Source organism: Tribolium castaneum, chromosome 2 (genome assembly GCF_031307605.1).
Source record: "Tribolium castaneum strain GA2 chromosome 2, icTriCast1.1, whole genome shotgun sequence".
NCBI classification, from domain to species: domain Eukaryota; kingdom Metazoa; phylum Arthropoda; class Insecta; order Coleoptera; family Tenebrionidae; genus Tribolium; species Tribolium castaneum.
The window spans coordinates 23,574,093-23,584,268 of NC_087395.1; the positions used below are offsets into that span (position 1 = coordinate 23,574,093).

General features: G+C 33.1%; 2 protein-coding genes across 4 annotated transcripts; one reads left to right on the forward strand and one right to left on the reverse strand.

Moving 5' to 3' along the window:
* Positions 1–1,317: 1,317 nt before the first annotated feature.
* Positions 1,318–5,215, reverse strand: Osi14 (Osiris 14). 2 transcript variants are annotated; one of them, XM_015983824.2, is made up of 4 exons: positions 5,105–5,215; positions 2,063–2,204; positions 1,655–2,015; positions 1,318–1,589 (listed from the first exon to the last, which is right to left on the reverse strand). In XM_015983824.2, the coding sequence occupies exons 2-4, from the start codon at positions 2,083–2,085 to the stop codon at positions 1,395–1,397; spliced, it is 579 nt and encodes a 192-aa protein (XP_015839310.1). In that variant the 5' UTR covers positions 2,086–2,204; positions 5,105–5,215; the 3' UTR covers positions 1,318–1,394. The 2 variants fall into 2 exon arrangements, with proteins under 2 accessions (XP_015839310.1, XP_972144.1); XM_967051.4 differs by lacking the exon at positions 5,105–5,215 and having other exon boundaries at positions 2,063–2,992.
* Positions 5,122–9,814, forward strand: Nagk (N-acetylglucosamine kinase). Of its 2 annotated transcripts, none has more exons than XM_064355092.1 (4): positions 5,122–5,391; positions 5,448–5,631; positions 8,603–8,922; positions 8,971–9,814. In XM_064355092.1, the coding sequence occupies exons 1-4, from the start codon at positions 5,301–5,303 to the stop codon at positions 9,534–9,536; spliced, it is 1,161 nt and encodes a 386-aa protein (XP_064211162.1). In that variant the 5' UTR covers positions 5,122–5,300; the 3' UTR covers positions 9,537–9,814. The 2 variants fall into 2 exon arrangements, with proteins under 2 accessions (XP_064211162.1, XP_972191.1); XM_967098.5 differs by having other exon boundaries at positions 5,228–5,391; positions 8,670–8,922.
* The last annotated feature ends 362 nt before the right edge of the window (positions 9,815–10,176 follow it).

The following is a 10,176-nucleotide window of genomic DNA, read 5'->3' on the forward strand; positions in this document are numbered from 1 at the left end:
TTTAAAAAAAATTTTTTTTCACTTTCTTGAAGGTGTTATTATTATTACTCAGGAAATTTTAGCAAAAAAATCAAAATTGTAGTATAATACAGAAAATGAGCCGCTGAATTCAATGGAACAAACCGCATTGCTCTACGACTTTTAGTTTTTGAGTTATGAATTTTTTTGTTGAATAAAATTTTCCACTATGACAAATGGCTACCCTAAATTTAGGCAAAAATTTTTAAATTTTTAATTCTGGTGAAAAATTGATATAATATGTAAAATGAGCCGTAGAATTCAATCGAACAAACCGCAATGCTCTACGAATTTTAGTTTTTTTTTTATAAATTTTTTTAGTGAAAAACTATGATCGCCTCTGTAGCCGGAACCGTTGCCCGGAGCGGCTCCGGGTTTAATCGAAAAAATAGAGAAAATTAAGCGCTATCAGATGGTTTTTTGTTTGTTGCTCTAAGTCTTACAGTTTCCGAGAAAAACGCAAAAAAAGGTTTCCATTTTCACTTTTTTTCAATTTTCAACCGCCATTTACGGCGAAACTATTAGAGTTATCGAGAACCGGAAAAATCGAGGACAACCGGAATAGAAAACTCTACAAAATGGCATAGGACTTAAAGCGATATCTCGCAAAAAAAATTTCAATTTTCAATCGCCGATTACAGCCAAACTAAAAGAGCTAGGAGAAAACTCTTTTTTCCATTGTAAAGAGCACATCAAAATCTATAAGATAGGAGAACTTTTATTTGATTCTGAGACTCTTTTAAAATTGACCATTTTGCAGGGGGGGGTGTTAACTTTTTTTTAATTTTTTTTATTTTTCTAATTCCGACTAAACTATTTGAAAAAGTGGAACTGTTTTGATCCTTGCCTATGCAAAATGATCCGGGGAATCGATTGGCATCGAGAAAATTGCCAAATTCCCAATAGTTTTTTAGTTATGAATTTTTTAAAATTTTACCAATTTTTGCATTTATCTGCAATTTGCTCAAAAACTATTAGTCGGAGAACAATAATTTTTTTTGAAAAAAATAGATAATTCAAAGAGCTTTCCAACGATAATACACTTCATAGGGTTATCTCTAATAGTACCTGAGTTATTGTTGATAAATGTTCCGGACACCCGAAATCCACCAAAATCGCGACAAAAATTGAAAAAATCAAACATCAAAAAATCGAACAAATGGACTTTGTTGGACTTTTAACAACTCCAGTGGGTTGTTAAGACATGTAAAAGTCCATAAAACTTTGTTAGAGTGAGTTAAAAAAAATTTTTTTATTTTTATGAAGGTAAGTGCCAGTGGTAGAGAAATGAAATTCGTATTAAAATTCGTGATTTTTATTACGAAAAAATAAATAGAACAATAAATAATGCTTATAATATTTTTTTATTCCAATTGTTACGAATAGTCCTCACTGTTGCTCTCATTTTGCGAAACATTGAACGACCTAGCGTATGGATTTTGCGCGGAACTCCATCCGCCCAGGCTGTTGGTACCAAAGTTGGTCCCAAAATTGGTACCATAAGTGGTAGGTACCCCATAAGTCGGCGGAATGTTAAAAGTACCTCCTCCATAATTAAAGAACGGAAAAGGCTAGAAACAAAATTGAAAAAATTAAAATAAAAAAAACGCACACAAAGTATTGAAATAATATTTACCCGTCCGCTGAAGAACACCTGAATGAATAGGATAATAGAGATAACGAAGGCTAATTTCCCCACAATGAGGGCCTTCGTCGTCAAAAGCACGAGGCCCCCGAACATGACCGGAATCATGGACATCATCCTGGTCCCAAGCCCCAGAATTAGGCCACCCATTGTCTTCTTCACCTTGCCACGGGCTTCCTCGAAAGACCTGGCTAGGTTTTGCGGCACTTGCAGTGGCAACTTAATTTGCAAAACCCTAGAATTGAGGAAACGCGACGCTTGGCTTAAAAGCAAGTCCAGGAGTTCGCTCGTGTTAGCCGTCCGGACCGAAAACTCCAGCTTCTTTGCACTTCTCCCAGAATAGGACCCATTTCTGGATTTTCAATTTTACAATTCTGGTGGGAAAAAGGAGATTTATACCTTTGGAGCGCAACCCCTGGCATTATTTCCAACCCGTCCTGTCTTTCGGCAATTTCAAACGACTTCAAAGCGCGCACAGCTGCACATTTCGCCACTTGCTCGAAATTCTCCTTCCACGAACATAACTCGCACTTCACACTCACTGAAAGTAAAATGAAAAGGAAGACTCGAGAGTGCAACATTTTCGGTGGAGGCGTGAAAATGAATACCAAACGTGGAAAACTGGGACCATTTTATACGGATGGCTTTGTTGGTTTTAGATAATGCGACAATATGCGAAACTAGGTTTTTATTTTAAGCAAGTATTAACACTGGCCCTGCCTTGTTTGACCCACAGAAAGGCTATTGTTTCTGTATTGTTCCGAAGTCGGAAGTGGTGTGTGCTTAAAACATTCTTCGGTTTCGGTGAAGACGGGAATTGTGTTAGGTAAACAAGAAGAGGAAGCGAAAATTAGGCCCTAATCTACTTAAGTGAGGAAGTTGACATTGGCGGAAAATTGGACGAATTCAAGAAAAATGCAAAATAATGAGCGGGTGCGATTTTACGCTTTTCTATAGGCATTTTTGCAATGCGGCTGTTTTGTTGGTTGCATAAACACCTTGTTATGAAATTTTATTAAAAAACTAAATCTGCTAATTAAAGTCCAAATAACGACTTAAAAAAAACGATGCACACAAACCTAGACCTACAACATTTTTGCCCAATCGTCATGTTAAATATTGCAAGTAATAATTTAATAAAACAATAAATTAATGACCAATTTTTAAAACCTATTTATAATTTTAATCATGGATTTTTTCAGTCAGGGAGTCAGTTGAATGTCATAATATGAACAATAATGCTTATTTACATAAAAATGTCGCCGAAATGTGACTTAAAAAAAGCGTAATTCCAGGTTGAGGCGAATTCCTAGTCACTAATCAAGCTGATACAAAAAAGTGATATTTTAAAATCAGAACCATAAACGATGAAATTTCAGAAGACTTTAAACAGAAAATTAGAACTTCAAGTTAGAAAGGCGGAATTTATTTTATAACCCAATACTCTTATTGGACTTAAATTGGACAAACGTATTCCGATTTTAAAAATTAAACTAAATTTAAAATGTTAAATTCGTTCCTTTAAACTTACAAATGTATATTTGTGTATTTCTGATTCGATTCTTATTACCTTAAAACCAAGGGAAATTTTTCAAACTTAGAAATATTCCTGTTCAAAAACAAGTGCCATAAAATATTACTTCTTAGATTACTATTATCTTAATCACAATTATTTAGTTTATATTTCTCGTTAAATTTATTTGACCATTAATTTAATAGCACAATTTGTCGTCTAACAATTAAAAATTTATTACTTTTAACTGGTGCGGCTTATTTTCAAATTCCAAAATTACTAAAATTTATAACTGAGGACAGGACAGTCAATGAATTTAAAACCGATTTTTTAATTTGAAAGGTACGATTTTTACATAAAATTCTAAGAGAAAAAATTAGATTTTATTTGCCGTTTAATTACCTTTTTTCATTTAAAATAGTTTTTTTTAACCATTCCTATATCTGACTCGTTTAAATTCATGGATTTTTAGTTTGGGGCCGAAATTTTTAAGTTAAATATCCATTTTTTAATGTAAAGGCTTGGAATCGAGTGTACCTAGGTATTTTTGAAAGGCAGAATAATCAAGTTGTAATTTAAAATTTCATCTTTAAGGGTTTAAGACGATATTTTGCGTTCTAAATTTTCAATATTATTTTAAGTTTTGATCGGATGACTCAGAATGTTTTTTTATCGTTTTTTAAAGTCAGCAAAATATTTTAAAGAACAAAATCTAACATTAAAAATAAATCTTTGTCATTTGTTTTATTTCATTTGTTTTGTTAAATTTCGTTCAATTTAACTGAATAACTGAATTTCTAGTCGGATTTTTACAAATTTTTAGGAGATATTTCCATGATCATGCAATTTTAAATGTGGATGACTTGTATTACAAAGTTTTTAAGTTTTAAATCTGAAATTTGCAAACTACGAGTCACTGAATTTTAAATTTTGACATTCTAGATGATGACTGTAATATCATGCTCTGAATTTTAGATGTTATCAATTCCAAAACTTCAATTCCCAGCTTGAGGAACACAATTTTTGTAATTAAAATGTCAAAATTTTTCTTTAAAAATCATAAAAACGACTTGAAATATTAATTTTAAATGTTTGGGCGAACGAATTTACAATTTTTAAATCAGGATTTTGGATTTCGTTTAAAATTTCGAATTCAAAACAGGGAAGAAATTGAAAAAAAAATGGAATTTCATGTTACAAAAGTGGAGAATTACCTTTTACGACTCAAAATTCATGCTCTAAGACTTGGAATTCCTTGATTCAAAGCCGGAATTTCAAAAATTAAATAAAGATTTCAAAAATTTTGATTTTTTTTTTAGTTTTCTTGAAAGTAAAAACTAAATCTCCAGTTTAAAAGTGTTTAGTAAATATTTTTATGATTTTTGCGATTTTGAAGGTGGAATTTCCAAATCTTAAAAAAAAATATCAAATTTAGAGAACTACAAATTTTAAATTTGGACTTTTTAGCTCAAGATTTTTTAATTACGTGATAATTTAAATTCCATAATTTCAATGTCCAGTTTCGAAAACTCAAAATTCTCAAATAAAATAGCAAAATTTTTCCTTAAAAGTAAGAAATCGGGTCGAAGTTTTAATTTTGAAGGGCAGATCGAAATTCCAAGTTTTGATTTAGTGCGACAAAAAATTTCAAATTCAAAGCAAATAAGAATTTTTAGTTTAAAATTGAAATTTTGAGTTAGGAATTTTAGAGGTCGCAATGTTTTTTTTTACCCAAATTGTTTTTTTTTTTTAATTTATTTCTACTATCATAAACATAAGTAATGAATATTTTAAAAAAAATTGTTGGTTTAATTTTCCGGAAACAGCGTCGTACTCAAAATGGACGATTCAAAAAGTGGTCTCACGTCAAATTAAACATGTCAAAAATTCCACTCGGAAATAATCGATTGGGTAATAACACCACTTACGTATTCATCAATCAACTAATTCACTTTCTAGGCCCAATAAGTCAAGTTCATCTTTTTGACCCCGTCTGCAATTGGCCCAATTGCTCTTATTACCCGAATCAAAAAGAGGCGTGTCTGAAGCCGACCCTGCCTCGGGTACGTTCGTGAACTCAGCCTTTTTACAACCTCACTCATTCAGTAGGTTAGAACTAAGTGAATGTGTTGCACCGCGAACTGCGTGGCACAGACAGCGTGTTATGTTACAAAATCTGACGCAAAATGGGCAAAATCATCGGCGGAATTGAAGGGTAACCCGCTGTCATTTCGCCATTTGGGGTGCGTTCCTAACTGACACTAATTCCAGGGGTGCAACACATTCCAACATCATCCTCCTGGACTCGTCCGGGACGGTGCTGGCGAGCGCTCCGGGCCCCGGAACCAACCACCACCTCACCGGCCTGCCGGAGTGCCAGAGGCGCATCGCCGACATGGTCAATGCGGCCAAACTCAAGGCCAAAATGGGCTTCCACCAGCCGCTGGACGCCCTGGTGAGTGCTGGGTCAGCGTGATGAAACTGTGTCGGGTTATCACAAGTGGCCCCGTATCGATTCAAATGCGGTTTTGATAGACAGGGCTGCGAATTCGCCACTTTGTTTGCATTGCTCGAGGGCCTCTTATCGAATGTTTTTGAATGTTGCGGGCGCGATTATGAGTTTTTATTGACACGGGGGTTTAATTTCGCTGAATTATGGCGAAATAAAGATAAAATTGCTCAAATAACAATGGATCAAAGTGGTGTTTTACAATTATTGTTATTGATTATGGGTTTTTGTAATCTCGTGTTCCGTTCGAGGAAATCGGTTTTTAAACAGCGAATTTAATTCCAGGCGTTATCGCACCTGACGTCATTTATTTCTCATTAATAAGGTATTTTATCGAGATATAATATTAGAGAAATTTTCCAAAGTACTATCTACTCAAAAATCCGTTATTTTGTTTTCGTGGACTGTTTTACAAACAAAAATGCAACTGAAGTAAATGCGTACACATTATTACTAAATAACGATAATGTGTTGTTGATAATTTTTTTTATTCAACATTTCGTATGCTTTTAGTATTTTGTTGTTTATAAATACATATTTAATGATAAGGACAATGAAATAATAAAACCCAAATTAGAGACTTTAACTAATAAAAATTTACTATTTATTTCTGTATCAAGTGTTATTTCATAAGTTTTTCCTCAAACTCCTTAAAGCTAAAAAATGTTATAGAATTAAGTTTAGGTTCTTTATTAAATAATAAATAAAATAATAATAAATAAACAATTCAATAATTCAATTAATAATTAATCTTATTCAAGTCAATTTTCTCTGATTTCACTGTACTATATAGTGTGATATATCGTGTGATTAGTTTTTTCTTCAACGAAATTAATTTATTCTCGAATTTTCTAGTTCGTTAAAAATATTTTGTACAACATCAGACATAAATCGGTGATTTTTTTCAACAGATATTTGCTTTATATTGCAAGGTCTATTATTTCTGCTAACTAAATTCAAGAGAAAAAAATACTTAAATGCCAAAAACTAACCCAAAAAAGAACTTTTAACTCAACTGGATTTTCTTTACCGCTGCCCAACATATGGTCCTGGGACGGATACAGTAAATAATTTTTTGGGAGGGGGACTTACATATGTAAAGGTTTTAAATTAATTAAGTTAAGTTAAAATGCAACTTTTACTGTAGATATGTTGAAATAATTAATTTGAAAAAAAATTAAGCCCTAAAATTTTTTATCTAAAGAAATGTTACAATGCAAATTTCTATTCTGTTAAATAAAAATATGTGTTTTTATTTAATGTTTTTATTTTACTAAATTTTTTAAATAATTAGACCTCATTGAGAAAAAAAACACTCTTTGTAAAAAGGAAAAAAAAGGAAAAGTTTACCTACAGTTGTTTAAGTAATAAAAATTTCTGAAGTAAAAACTGCTTCTAAACATAAACTAAAACATTTCGAGAATCTTTCTACAATACATGGTGTCTCAAAATTTCCAAAACACGGCCGTCAGTTTTGAGACACCCCGTGTTTTATTATGAAATAATTATTTATTTATTAATTTATGAATAAATGTGCATTAAAAGGACTTATAATATTATTATTTAAAAAAACATTTGTCCATTAGGCTTTTATTTATTTATAGAAAAATTAAAGTTTTTGGATCCGCCCTTCAGATTGTCCGAGACTTTTAAATCACCCTGTTTAACTTTTTTTTTATATTTAATTATTATTAAATGTTATATGATAAAAAAACACATCACTTTGTGCAGTGAAATTGTCAAATAGTCGTATTAATAAAAAATTTCGAGAAATTTACTAAAGTGCTTTTATTTTAATAAAATCAATTTTTTGACAATACTATAACGTTGAAAAATGGGGTAATAAGTTTTACCTTGAAATGTGTATAGAAACTTTGAACATTTACTTTTTGATGTGGAAAAATGTTTGAATCTGAGATTTTTTGTGGTTTTGTTGCAGTTGTAAGAAAAATTTTATTTTGCAATAGGAGATTATTTAGAAATTTAGACAAAAATAATAGTATGATAACTTTAAATAATTGTAAATTTCATACCAGGACTTGGACCGAAAATGTTAAATTTTATTAGAACTTTTTTTAATATAAATATTAGTACCTCAAAAAAAGCAGCACAGTGACATAATGCCAGTCATTTTACTTTATCAACATGTGAAATATTTAATGAAAATGATTAAACCTTGTTTAAAAATAAAAATAGACATTCTTTTTAAATGTTTTTAGAGGTTTAAATCGCCTTATTTTGACCGAAAACGACAATTTTCTTACTTCTTCAAACAACTTGACTTGAAAACGAGGACTTCGTACAAGTTTTTAGTTGAAAACACTTTATTTCCAACGATTCTTTGCTTAGAAACAACTCGTTTTAGAGTTTCAATTTCGTTAAAATAAGTTGAAATGTATGTCGTTTAGGTTATTTAGTTAATTAAATTTCTAATCAAAGTGGCCTCCGATTTTGGGATCAAGTTGGTAGCATTGCATCTCTTTTGAGATATCAGATTTCATATCTTTTTTTATTTTTTTATGCATTTTTATTTTCTTTGTAAAAAGCAGGCAAAAAAATTGAACTTTTTAAACAAAATATGGAGTAATGAACTGTTTTAGCTAATTATGTATTACAATACACTGATAAGTAATTTGTTTGAAGTGGGTTTTTTGATAGATTTTTGTAAGGATAACGATTAACATGTTAGAACTTTGTTCTATCAATTCTGTTAATAAAACAGCTATCTTTTTTGTAATCTCTGAAAATAAATTAATACCAAAGTTGAACGACCTTGAGATGCCACCAACAATTGTCATTTGACGGAAAATTTAAAATAAAACATATTCAGTAAAAAATCGCGATGTTATCGCTCGTGATAAGCAAATATGGCCAAGTTTCATTATCACATTATCACCACAGTGTATTTTTTCATCAGCTTCCTACAAAACATTTACGTACTCGAGTCTGAACAACACACTCAACCATTATGTAACACAATTCAGGGTCTGAGTCTGAGCGGCTGCGAGCAGGAGGACACCAACCAGGAGGTGGTGAAGGGCCTCCAGGAGTCGTACCCCAACTTGAGCAAAAGCTACGCCGTGGGCAGCGACACCGAGGGCTCCGTGGCCACCACCTCCAACTGCGGGGGCATCACCTGCATCGCCGGCACCGGCTCCAACACCCTCCTCATCAACCCCGACGGCACGCGCGTGCAGTGCGGCGGCTGGGGCAACCTCCTCGGCGACGAGGGCAGCGGTAAGTGTTTACCTACCGTCCCAGAATAGAAATAATTGGCGCTTCCAGCCTGGAAAATCGCACACCGATCGATCAAATACTGTTTCGATGACCTGGACAACTTCATCGAACCCCCGTTTCCCACCGAGGCCGTCTGGGGGGCGGTCAAGGAGCATTTCAAAATCCAAACGCAGCCCGAAATTTTGGACTACTTTTATGCGAACTTCGACAAGGCTTTTATCGCTTCCCTGTGCAAGAGAATCGCAGAGTTGGCCAATAAAGGCGATAAGTTGGCGCAGTTTGTGTTTGAGGAAGCGGGGATGCACCTAGCTAGGTCTATAGCGGCCGTGCTGTCGAAGGCGGCGCCGGAATTGCTCGAGAGGGAGGGGGGGGTGCATATTTTGTGCGTCGGTTCGGTTTGGTTAAGTTGGGATTTGCTGAAACCGGGCTTTGTGACCTGGTTAAGGAAACACACTGATGTTAGAACGATGTCCCTAATGAGACTGACCAAAAGTATGGCTTTTGGCGCCTGCTACCTGGCCGCCGATAAGGCCGGCTTGGAAATCAAAAGGGACTATGGCCAAAATTATAACGTTTTTTACAAATATGAGAGAAAATCCGCCTTTTCGGACTAGTCACTTGTTGTAATAATGAAGAATAAAGTCAATTTTAAAGCGAACTCGATGGGTTATAACCGCCAAAAACGCGGGAAATTTAAATTTGGGCGAAAATATATCGTCACGAGTGCCTTTAAAGCTTGAAAACCTAAGAGAGTTCAGTTTGTGTAATTATCTAAATGTGTATAAAGACGTGTATATTTTTATTGTTTTGTTGCCGACATGTTTATTTTATTCTTGCTTAGTTCCTCCATGTACATATAGTTTATACTCAAATAAAGAAGTCAATGTTCGTATTTACTGTTTTTATTTTTTTATTCAGTGCTTAATAAGTTAATCGGAAGATGAAACGAGATACAAAGTCGCTTGATTTGCGCTCGAATCATTTTTAATTAATTTAATTTCATCCAGTTCACGAATTGCTTGGAAAAAAATCAGAAAACATGAGAATAAATTACATATTCAAAATTTGCGTTTCATTCCAGAGAATACGGTCATACGAGAAAAATGTAACAAGGAAAATTATAGATAATAAAATTACTTAAAAAAAAGATATTCAAGCGGCAGATTTTACCAGTGTTCAAATGTCACAAAATTAATTAAAAAATGTTATTTAAGATGAAAGTACGGGGCTTTTCACTTCTTTTGTGTTTTCACC